We start from the raw sequence: 12325 nt of genomic DNA, 5'->3' as shown, positions 1-12325 counted from the left end.
GGAAGAAATGGGCTTTATATCGTAAATATTAATTGTGCGAAACTGTTTTCGCAGCGGAATTGTCCTAACGCTACCAATGAAGCTACAGTAGAGGTTAAATTACTGTAACATATCTTATTTTCTGCCACCGCGGGATGTTTGCAAATACCAGTCCTTGTGTAACTTACTCACCGAGGGGTTTGACGAGGTCGTTGAGTAACGATTACGTTTTTTGCTTCAAATGTCTCAGAAGGACGACTCTGAAAATGACATTTGGGAGTATAAACCTCTCGAGAAGAAAAAGAAGAAACACGACTCATCGTCTGCAACTGTAACTGCAAGTAAAAGAAGATGCACTGTCAGAAAAACCTCCAAAAGAGACACCTCCGTCCAAGTCAAGTCGCCAGGAAAGAGAGTCAAGACAGCTGAAAATGGACATTGTAGTACTACTGTTGACGGACATGGCAGTTTAGAGCCCCAGAATCTGCCCTCAGAGTCATTTACAACAGGTGACACAGACAATGCAGCTGAGGGACCATCCTCTGGAGACTTTTGCCCTGTGTGTCAGATGCCCTTTTCCCTTTTGGTGGTGCAGACTCAAAGATGGCATGTTGCTGAATGTATTGACATCCCCAGAGATACATGCAAAGGTAAAGACATCCACACTTCTTCATATAAATGGTATAATCATTGACTGTATGATATTCTTCATTGTCATTGTTATACATTATAGACACCAAAAATAAAACACTTTAAAATGTTATTCATTGCAAAATGTTCTTTATAACCCCATGGTACTTAAAAGAATACTTCAGCAATTTAGCTCTGAATTTATCTAAAGTTGGCAGACTCATAAAAGGTTTAAAGCAGTGGTCAAAATCACTAATGTAGGGCTCGACTTTTAGTCCCAAGGATAGTCAGAGTTCCAGAAACAACAGACTACATTTCCCATAATGCAACTTGATAGCATCATTCAGCTTGCTGCGTTCAAATCTTAAAGGATGGATAGTAGACATGGGAAAGCTTCCCAAGCAAGCTTGATTCCTGTTATGTCATCTGACAACTCAAGAGGGTTGCTTAATTGCAGACTAGGTCATGTTATGGTGAAAAAAATGGACATTTTGCTGCTTGTCTATAAATCACACGTGTGGCTCAGCACCCAAAATATCTCTGACTTGCTTGAGACATATGAACCTTAGAGGATACTCAGGACATCTGTGGCTGGTCTACTGAACGCTCTAATAGTTAATACAAAATATTGTGAAGCAGCGTTTAATATCATGCAGCAAAAGCCTGAAACAACCTTCCATATATTGTTAGACAAGCCCAGACTCTTTCTTTTTATACACCCTCTACTCCACCTGGTAATGACCGCAAAGTTTATTTTTAAAATTGATTTAAAATCAGCTTTAAATATTTTTTTTCTTTGCATTCTTGTATGCACATTTGCTATTTTCAATGATTTATATTTTAAAAAAATGTAAATCATATAGTAAGCAATTTTAACTTTTATATCTGATCTTTTTATTCTTTACTGTAAATCTGTATCTTGATGATGATTTTCATTTTATTTGCTCTGTGAAACACTTTGAATTGCCCTGTTGTATGTTTTTGGTATGTTTGTATGTAGGTGCTTTTCAATGATCATTTATATATCTGTTCACACAGAGTGCCCAGACGGCCTCCAGTGCCTCTCCACCATTCCAAACCATTACAAAAAATTCAACCACACCCTCCTGGCTCATAGCCGAGCAAATGGTGACACGGACCTCCTTAGTCTGGCCCAGCAGGCAGAGACCAAGGGGAAGACCAGCCTCAGCAGTCTTTCAGGAGTGATAAACAATGATGGCTCTATTTTAGAGTCTTCACAGGACAGTGCTCTCAGTCTCTCTGCCTCATCCAATCATAGTGACTCCCCTCACAGTATTCACACTGGAACACCTCCATCTAAACTTGCCAATGGACTTCTGTTACTGCGTTCACCTGGCCCAGACGATTTTAAGAAAAAGAAAGGCTGGTCATCGACTACTAAAAGTCAAAAGTCTATCAGTGCTTCCCAAGAAAGTAGAACAGAGCTTTCATCCACTCCTATCAAGGCAGAGAGTGGAAGACAAGCTTGTGAAGGTTTGCCTATAAGTGAGCCCTCCCATGTCAGCGATGATGCAATATCTTATTCTCCGCTGTCTGAGTTCCCGGCAGAGACCGAAGTCAACAGTAGTGAATGTAGAAAATCCCTTTTTAATAATGATGCATTTGAAAATGAAGATGAAAACTCAATGGAGCTGTTCAGTGACGGTTTCTCAAGTGAAGATGAGATCCTCACTCAATTTATAGATAATTTGGAAACCAATAATGTGCAAGGACATAAGCCTGTTTCTTTCAACACCCAGCTGGAGTCACTTACCTCACCCACTAATCAGCCAGCCCAATTTGCAGTTGCTGAAAACCGGGCTGATTCCACAGGTGGAGCGGAATCTCAAGACACATCTACCTGTGTTGTCAGTCCATGTAAAAGCAGCTTTCAGTCTCCACAAAGTATCGTTTTAGAGCGCCTGAGAAAGACTATTCAAAGCTCAGACAGCCAGCATTTGAAAAACTTGAATGACAGCAGTATTCAAGTGCCTGGATCACAAACCTCTGTCGTCCAAAGATCTCAGACTATGCCGCCACAGAAGGCCAAGACAGGTCAGGCATCCTGTCTGAAGCAGACTGACATTGGAGTGTTTTTTGGCCTCAAACCCCTCAAGGAGAAAGTGGCTGAGAGTGGACCAAGTGAAGTCAACACCACCTCTGTTCCAACACTTGGTGAAAACTCAGGACAGAGACGACAAAGAGGAGAGAGGCAGAGACGACAAAGAGGAGACAGGCAAAGAAAACGTCAGGCCGACACAACTGCAGATACCTCACAGGAGGGAACAGTGACCGTAGATAATGTGGTGGACGCTCAGGGAGAAGCAGGGAGAGGTAGGACCAGAGGATGGAGGGGAAAAAGGTGGAACAGAGTGAACGCTGATGGAGAAGTAGAGTTACCACATTGTCCCTTCTATAAGAAGATTCCAGGTCAGTGAGCGACAATACATCTCAAATTACTGTGTTAATTCATTGTTTTTTTTTATGTAACATATTTGTAAAACTTTATTTTACACAGGCACAAAGTTTGCCATAGATGCCTTTCGGTATGGTGAGATCCAGGGCATCACTGCATACTTCCTCACACATTTCCACTCGGACCACTACGGAGGGCTGACCAAGAACTCCACATTTCCAATTTACTGTAACAAAGTAAGTAAAGCCTGCGCACTATTTGATGGGTATCGTAGCCGGCAGATCTGCTGGATCGGCCTCTAAATCTGAGTGGCGAGAGCACTGTATACGTCACCACAACCACATGGGTTTGGTGTTGTGCTTGTCTTTTTTGTAGCTTAGTCATGGATGCGTGCTGCTTATGGTTTCACACTTTATTGCTACCTTTTTATAAAGTCTGAACTTTACCTGGATGCTGTGCCCAAGAATAGGAATGAAATGGTTACTGTTTAACTTGAAAAAGCAGTGAACTTCCCAACAGTTATCAGGATCAGAAACACCTAATTGTGATTCGTCTGATGTGAAGCATGGAGAATCATAGAAGCAGAAATAAGAATTCAGTAAATCTAAATAAATATATAAATATATGTGCATTATGCTTCAGTTTCAAACCAGTTTGAAAAATATTTAAAAATGTATAATACGCAAAGTATATAAAGTGTGTTAAAAATATAGAAATATGTGCCTTTTTAATAATTTCTAAAATAGTTGGATGATGGGTTGCCCCCCCCGATTTCATTGAATCTGCTGCTACAGCTGCATCTCACACAAACTCTGCCTTTTTATAATTCATACAGGGAAAGAAAAGAACAGTGTGCACTTTTTTGTCATAAATAAATGACAGGTCTCCCTTCCAAAGGCCTGTTTGTTCTTGAATACTATGGAAGAGATTAGTTTTTCTTTGAAGGTGCTACATTTTTTTCAAAAAATCCTGTTTATTTGCATCTTATTAAAAAGCTTCCTGACTGCTTTCCTCCACAGAACTCATAGCCTGATCCATTTCTTATCTCATTGCACTGCGTTGACTCGGTAATGAAAAATTAGTTTGCAGTCGGTGGCTATGAATACCAATTTTCCAACAATGGATCAGACCATATTGGAGCTGAATGAGGTGAATGAAAGACCTTTTTTTTTCTGACAGTTTTGGAAAAAAAATCCAGGACTTATAGATTGTCTAAGTCTTATTTAGTCTTGATGTTTATATTATTAGCACTGTGTTGCTACTGTGCAAATGTTGCATCCATTTATGGTGTGAGTGAATGAATTCAGGTAAATGGCAAAACAAGTTTACATTTTATACGAACTTAAAACCTCTTTTAAGGTTTGACTTAACATTAACCATGGCATCGTACATCTTTTATTCATCTTACTTGGATATATACTGGGCTCTATAAATAAAATTGAAAACTGAATTAAATTTAATATTTAAGAACATACCTCTGAAACCTGTTATAATTGCCCCATAGATAATATCTAGAGTAAAATGTGTGGGAGAAGAGGCTGGTTAAGTTCTTCTGTCAAATGGGTCATGGTTTATCACAGTGGTTTGCTGCTATCTTGGGATTACAACTAAAAACAGACTTTCAAGGACTCATTGGGACTCCACGGGGGTTTTGTTTATGTGTTAGGTCACCGAAATTCAACTTGGACGCCATATGGGTCATAGCCGAAAAAGTTTGATTGGGTGGTGGGGGATGTGCGTTCCTTTGTTTTTTTCTTTATAGTAATGTACAGTATATACACTTTTTATATTGTGTTTACTTGACCATTTTTAAAACTTAAAAAACAACTAAGCACAGTGTCTCCCACAGAAATAGACTCTGTGGTGATAGCTTATGACAGATTTGGGGTGTTTTTTTCTTTGTATCCTTTTTTTTTTTTTACAGTCTGTGTCCCCTTCCCAAATTTGGACGTTTTTGCGGGTCTATGAACATAGTACAGGCTGAGCTTATTATGAGTTCTTTTTGAACTGAGTCGCAGCGTTGGATAATTGATCTGTAATTCAGTCAGAGCTGATCAGATCAATGGATGTGAGGAGCACCTGCTGCAAAACTTTCAGAACCACCAGTGCAACAAGTGGTTAATTTTCACTTTGACTGCGCCTGGCGTTCTGCTCAGACAGTGTTTAGAGTACGCCATGTGCTCCCAATGCAGTCAATAACTGAACACTGTATATATTCCAATAATGCGCTTAATGATTGGTCCAGCTCCAAAAATAATAAATCAGTATGTGGCAGCAGACGGTTTAATTGTGGCAGGCCGCCACAATTAAGCAAGTGTGTTGGAAGCCATATATAGCATTTAGGTTTTTCTAGCTTTAATGGCTTCTGTTTGTAGCACAGAGATATTTGTCAATGAACAGCTGCCTCTTCTGGTCAGATTACAGGGAACCTGGTGAAGAGCAAACTGAAGGTGTCAGAGCAATATGTCCACATCCTCCCCATGAACACCCAGGTCACCGTGGAGGGAGTCAAGGTCATCCTCCTGGATGCCAACCAGTGAGTCATCAACCTGATTTCAATATCAGTCAGTCAGATGTCTGTCATTCATTTCAAAGTCAGACAGCATTAAGCCCGCTGCAGAGATTTTCTCACTGAGGAATACTAATAAGCATTTTTCTTAGGGAAACTCTAATTCTGTATGCCATGGCATTTTCTTCAGTGAACCTGTTTTTGAAAGTTTGCACCATTATTTTTTTAATCCAAACCTAATTATATCAACAGTTGTGATGGACACACTTTCCCCTACAGTCAAAGCCTCTGAGAAAATTTTTATTCTAGTTTTATCACACAATAAATGCTTCCTTATAGTTTTTTTTATAACCAGCTTCACCTGTCTGGAAATGTTCTTCCAGTTGTCCAGGAGCTGCTATGCTGCTGTTCCTCCTGCCCGATGGACAGACAGTCCTTCACACTGGAGACTTCAGAGCTGATCCCTCGATGGAGACGTACCCAGAGTTACTCAGCTGCAGGGTGCAGACACTCTACTTGGACACTACGTTAGTACCTGTCTGCCACCTCTCATATACTTTGAATGTACCATTGATTGAGGACTGGTTTCATTGTGTTGCTCTCAGCTGTGTGTGTTACCTCCAAATATAGATTATATTAGCTTAAAACATGTGCGCTTTGTTTTCACTTTATGACACTGTGTAATCAGTGTCATGTTTTGTATGGCCTCTATAGCTACTGCAGCCCTGAGTACACCTTCCCCAGACAGCAAGAGGTCATCAGCTTTGCATCCAGCACAGCCTTTGAACTGGTGACGCTCAGTCCCCGAACACTTGTGGTGTGTGGATCATACTCTGTGGGAAAAGAGAAGGTCTTTCTAGGTGAGTTTTTAGTTAGAGTTGTACTGTCTGTATCTGCATGGCCAAAATGTCGCCACAATAAAGCAGATCTGGCATGATTTATTACAAAAAGCAATATGAGGTTGTCTGTGCCTTAGATTTTTTGAAAGGAAGTACCCATTTTCCCTGCCAATTTTACACTTCACTTCACAGAATATACTGAAAGCACATTGTTTTTTTTTGTTTTATTTATTTTCTGTAATGCAGCCCTTTATACTTTAAATTATTATTATTTTTAAATGCCTTGTCCTCAAATTCAAAACATACACTCAGTTTTGTTAACTGGGGTTCTTTAAATGCTAATTACTGTTAAATACTAATTAGACAAGAAAAAGAGTATGGGATTGATAATAGTAGCTTGCATACAATCCATCAGCAGTCTGATCTTTTGACAGGTTGTTGACCAGATAAATGTTTTTTAACAGCTAAATAGAACTCTGAAAATAACATTAATTTAACAGTAATTTATTAATTTTATTTCTGGGAATAACGATATTACTGTGATATGTTATGAAGCATGGCTTTTCCACCAACACAAACTGTTGCACACATAAAGTAAATGTTTCTCTAAACCTAATAGTGAAGAGTGTATTTTTCTGTAGCCTTATATTATTACCTGACCTTTTGTCCTTTTAAAAGGTCATGTGAGATTACATATTGTGTCGAATGGGAGCTGTGTGGGAAAATTGTGGATTAGACTGTTTTGAAAAAGTAGCCACTTTGGTGTCCTTTGGTGACATGTGAATCATGCTCTGTTCCACTTTGGTGTAAGGAAGTAATCGAAAATCAGTGTTGTCCTCACAGAGAGTAAACAACATGCATTCATTCTGTAATCACCTTTTGCCTCAGCAGGCTCTGCATGAAATTAGAATGGAAAAAACAGCCACAGCTGATTCAGATGACTGTACAACTGTCATTTTCTTCCATTATTCCACACAGGTATTTGTGCTCTTAAAGGGATAGTAAGGATCTTTTGAAATGGGGTTTTATGAGTTACTTATCAATCATGAATTACTACCTACTGTAGATGGCAGCGAGCCACGCCCCCAGTTTGGAGAGGCAGGCAGGAGCACCGACATGGGAGCTAATCAGTGTGCTGCTGTGCAAGGGGGCAGAAGCAAAATGTATTTTGGGCACCCAAAGAAGTTCCACCTTATATCTACATCAGTTTGAGTATACGCCACATTAAGAATATTTTCATGTGGATAAAATATGTTTTGCTGCTGCCCCCATCCACAGCAGCACATTGCTTAGCGAGTACTATTGCCTGCCTCTCCAAAATAGTAAAATATCCCATTAAAAGGTGTTTAACATGATAAAATCCATCCACATTTTTTTCTTTAAAAATGGTAATTGAACTGTTTATAATTTTTAAAATGTGTTTGAGGTTTATAAAGTAAAATACTGTGCTCTACTTATGGTGGAGTTAAGTCAAAAATAATAATTAAAACGTACAAACTGTTAGTGTGTGTAGGGTTACAACAGCGGTTTATAAGTACATACTAGGTCTTAAAATGAAAAGGTTGAATTTCCCACATTCCTGTTCTCACACAGACTGTGCTCTGCTTCATTTGTAGCACTGGCAGAGATCCTGGGGTCCAAAGTGTGCCTCTCTAGAGACAAATACAACACCATGTGCTGTCTGGAGTCAGAGCAAGTCAGACAACGTATAACCACTGACTACAAGGCAGCCCAGGTCCATGTGCTACCCATGATGCAGCTCACCTTCAAAGTAAGTGCTGCAGTGTCATTTTCCAAAAATCTGAAAATAAGAGTATAAGAAATGTCTTATTTTAGGGGCATGTTTAGAAAACAAAGTACATTAGTAATTAGAGTAAAACAACTAACAAATAAGTTAATTTAGTTAGTTTGTTAATACACCACTTAGTGAGATGGTCGCAAATACAACGTGCTAATATAGTTGCACTCTATTTCTAAAACTTTTAAATTTTTTCTTGTTTAAGAAAGTACTGTGTTAAACGATTTATGGACAGTTTATTAATAGTTGCACACATCTTTTTTCTCTGCTTATGGTCTATTCATATATGCAAGCATCTAACACAGCAGTTGAAATAATTAGGAAATGCCAAGTTTTGATGACCAAGCACATCATCCCTCTAAAAGGACTGAAGCATTTACATTTGCCATCTGTATAACCTCAGATAAGTCCCAGAGTTTGCATAATTTAAGCTTCAGCAGGCACAGAAAGGCTGACCTGGGGTGAATATATGCAGTTTATGTTTTGCAATGATACCTTTGAGTAGTGACAATTTTAGCGGTTAGAGCTACTGCAAGTTGGACATGGTCATCTTTAAATAAATACTGAGATAAAACTGTATGAAATAGCAGTTCAAGTTAAATGTTTGCATTAAAAATAACCTCTTAGCAGTGAATTTTGTCAGCAGGCTAATGTATTTTTCATTTTTTGAGGTCAGCTATAGAAAGACACTGAAAGCTGATGCTTCCCATTGTTGCAACGAGTAAAATGTCAAATCTTTTGAGCACAAGCTGCATGTATTATTTTGAAAGAGAGCTGTATGTATATGCACAGAAATGGATGAATAGAACTGTTTCCATGGTCATTTGATCAGAGCAAAAGAAAAATGGTGATTATTGTTAGTTGCTATGGTGACAACATTCGTGAGTGGGGTTAAAACAGTTGCTGCACGGACCACCCCGCTACATTGATTTGAATGGAAATGTCTATGTTTAACTAATAATGTAGGTTTCCAATGACTGAAGTCTTACATTGACGCTCTAATGATGTCCCTCGTCATAATCCACCCAAAAAAAAACCACAGGACTGTGCTTGATAAAGTTGAGCTGTGTACTTCAACACACAAAACCATGTACAGTACAATTGTCAACTTCGAAAAGCCAAAGTTATCCAAAAAGAAGAGGAAAGAGAGGGAGCGAGAGGTCAAAAAACTGCCCTCCCATCACAACTCCAAAACCTCCCCGTACTGGCGATTAAAGGGCAATTAAAGGTGTGCAGCAACAGTCACAGGAAACTTACAGTCCATTCTACTTTAATTCTCTCTCTGTGTACATGTATAGCACCTGTGTTATATTGTAACACATTTAAATTCATCAGCATATGATAATTTCTCCCATAATGCTGCATTGATGATGCTGCAATGATGCTTTTACAGACTGCATTTTCAAGTGCAGTGCAGCTCTGTTTGAATATAATATAAATTCTCACTTCCATTTCTCCTCCTGTTCCTCATCTTGTCTCCAGAAACTGCAGGATTACCTGGCACGTTTCTCAGGACGGTACGATCAGCTGGTCGCCTTCAAGCCCACAGGATGGACCTTCAGCCAGCAGGTGGAATCAGTGGAAGACATTCAGCCTCAGATCAGTGGCAACATCTCTATCTACGGTGCGCAGAAGGAATTAAAAGCATACCTGCACACACAGTATCAACAGAAAAAAAACATAAATACTCAACTCAAACGATGCTAATGAATCAGATGTTTTCATTAGTAAATCCTCTTTGCAGCATAAATTAGGGCTGCAACTGTCACAGCTGTTAAACAGTATTCAAAATATTGCTGCAAAGTAAGTTATTAGAGCTGTTGATGCCCTTTAAAATCCCCTTTCTCCCTCTTACTGATGAAAAGCAGAACCTTTTTAAAATCGTAAATACCCTTAATTGTCATCTTGCCACTAAAACTTAATCACAAAACCATGAGTGTTCATTCAACACATTATTGTATTTAGCCTACAGCTCCCTCTTTTGGCAAAGAGATGAGAACAGAGCGTGAGAATAAAAAATAAATGGTTCAGTCTCAGGTTATCTCAGCTTGCTGAATGCTAGATCTCATGTCTTCATTCATGGACAGCACTAGTCCAGCATCGAAACCCGGTTCTGAAATGGGTCATGACTTAACTTGGTGCTGCAGATTTAGCCTGTTTCGTCTTCTGTTTCATGTTCGGAACAGATCTACCAACAGCATCAGCCATCTGGCCTGTAACCTACAATCACCTCACCAGCAAAGGCTTCTGCGATGCACACTCACACATAATTTCTTCCTCCTCAGCAGTTTGTGTGTCAGTCAGGCGGAAACCAATTTGCCCCCCCCTTTCTCTCTCTCACTCTCTGCCTTGTGTTGATCTCCTCCTCCTTGCTCTTCCCAGCCATATGCTTCTACAGCTCTATGTTGTTCTCTGCATGTGGAAGGATCGACTTGAGTGGGTTCAGTTTCAGCTAGATCTGTTTAAAGCAGCCAAAGACATCAAACCTATGGAGGGCCAACGGGAGGACAAACAAGATGCTTTCTGCAGCAGTCCCAAGATGTCCTCTTATTCTCTCCTTGAAACAAAAGAAATTTGTCATTAGACGATAGATATTTGATTGTCTGAAATCTACAAATCCTCAGAGGGGGAAAGTCTGAACCTGTGTGTCACTTTGAGAATCTGGCCCCTCTTGTAAGACCCCTTTTGCTTGTCTGACTGACTCCCCTCATACTCTCAGACATCTGGCTCCTTGATGAGTTTTCACCACTAGCCAAATGTCTTTATGTATTCACTGAGCGTGATGTTTCTTTATGGAGAAATTAGGAAGAAAAAAATCAAAGTGAATGAACTAATTGAAAGTGATAAGTGTGTTTAGTTCAGTTTCTAATCATTGCTTGCCTCTTTCCCTACGGAAATGGTCTTAATAAAAAAAATTGAGGTAATTACAACCTATACTTGAAATAAGCCTGTGAGGAAAAACAAAATCAGGATATCTTTAAGGTTATTATGTGTGAGTCATGTACTCTATTTTTAGCTGTGATGAGGTTGTTGGTTTTCTTGGTGCGATTTTCTCCTGTTTTGTGATGTTATTGTTGAACTCATGCTTTGTTCTTTTAGCCTCTTTCCTTTTGTGCAGAACTTTGTAACCTAGGTTTCAAAAGGTTTCATACAAATAAAATTTTAGTTACTTATAAACATATTTCAGCATGTCTACATTTGATTTTTGTCACTCTTGAGTGCCAACTTTTGATGATGACAGCCTTTCTGTTTCCTCAACAGGAATCCCATACAGCGAACACAGCAGCTTTCTGGAGTTGAAACGTTTCGTGCAGTGGCTCCAGCCCCTTAAGATCATCCCTACGGTGAACGTTGGCAGCTGGGCGAGCAGGAAGGCCATGGAGAAATGCTTCAGTGAGTGGATGATGGAAACGAAAGCTAAACGGTAGCTTATTTACAGGTAAACTGTGTTCACAGCTGGACTCCGAATCACCTCTGCTGCTGCTCGTTGGTAATAAAAGCAAAACCAATTAATTCTCAATTCTGTATGGCCATGGGGAACAAATATTTCAAAACTGCAAATTACTTTTATTGTAGCTGCTTGCCTCAGACTGAACTCATTACACTACACTAGTAATTCAGGACACAATGTTTGTGATGAAGCAGGTGAAATGCAATCACATCCTTTAAAAAAAGGTTAAGTGTTATTCTTGAACCAAATGAACCGCTTCAATCCACAACAGGCTGAATTACAATAGCCGACACTCTGAAAGCCGTTTTTGTGTAAACATGATCCGAGGTCGTTCATGCATCGTGTCTACAGTTTGACCCAGTGTCATACAATGGAACTGAATTAACCGCTTTGAAATTGTGCAATTTTATTTTTATCCGTAAACATTTTTATGCACGTAAAAATAAATGTTTTAACATTCTTTTAAAAATGATCCTTGTTTTTAATTTTTGTAGCATTAAACTGTTGGTGTTATATGTCAAAGAAAATCATTGTGCATGAGATTTAAGAATATTATTATTCTTATATATCAGAGGGTTCCCATGGATCTGGAAATCCGTATATTTGAGAAAAAGGAAATAAAGGAGGAAAAGGCCTTCAAAATTTGTGAAAACAGACAAATATGGGTTATTGAAAGTGCTGGAATTTATACATTTTGTACAAG

General features: G+C 39.1%; 1 protein-coding gene across 1 annotated transcript in view; it reads left to right on the top strand.

The window, feature by feature from the left end:
- dclre1a (DNA cross-link repair 1A (PSO2 homolog, S. cerevisiae)) overlaps positions 1-12094 on the top strand; it is a 33109-nt gene extending 21015 nt beyond the window's left edge. Inside the window, exons 3-11 of the mRNA XM_042508636.2 lie at positions 230-629; positions 1648-3039; positions 3128-3261; positions 5443-5561; positions 5918-6061; positions 6249-6394; positions 7990-8144; positions 9654-9795; positions 11433-12094. Coding sequence (XP_042364570.2) covers positions 230-629; positions 1648-3039; positions 3128-3261; positions 5443-5561; positions 5918-6061; positions 6249-6394; positions 7990-8144; positions 9654-9795; positions 11433-11599 — 2799 coding nt within the window. The 3' untranslated portion in view covers positions 11600-12094. The remainder of the gene's footprint in view (positions 1-229; positions 630-1647; positions 3040-3127; positions 3262-5442; positions 5562-5917; positions 6062-6248; positions 6395-7989; positions 8145-9653; positions 9796-11432) is intronic.
- Positions 12095-12325: the final 231 nt, after the last annotated feature.

Source organism: Plectropomus leopardus, chromosome 19, assembly GCF_026936395.1.
Source record: "Plectropomus leopardus strain MGB_pleo_1.0 chromosome 19, ASM2693639v1, whole genome shotgun sequence".
Lineage (NCBI taxonomy): Eukaryota > Metazoa > Chordata > Actinopteri > Perciformes > Serranidae > Plectropomus > Plectropomus leopardus.
Note: the sequence above shows the minus strand (reverse complement) of the source record. Positions and strands in the feature narration are given on the sequence as shown.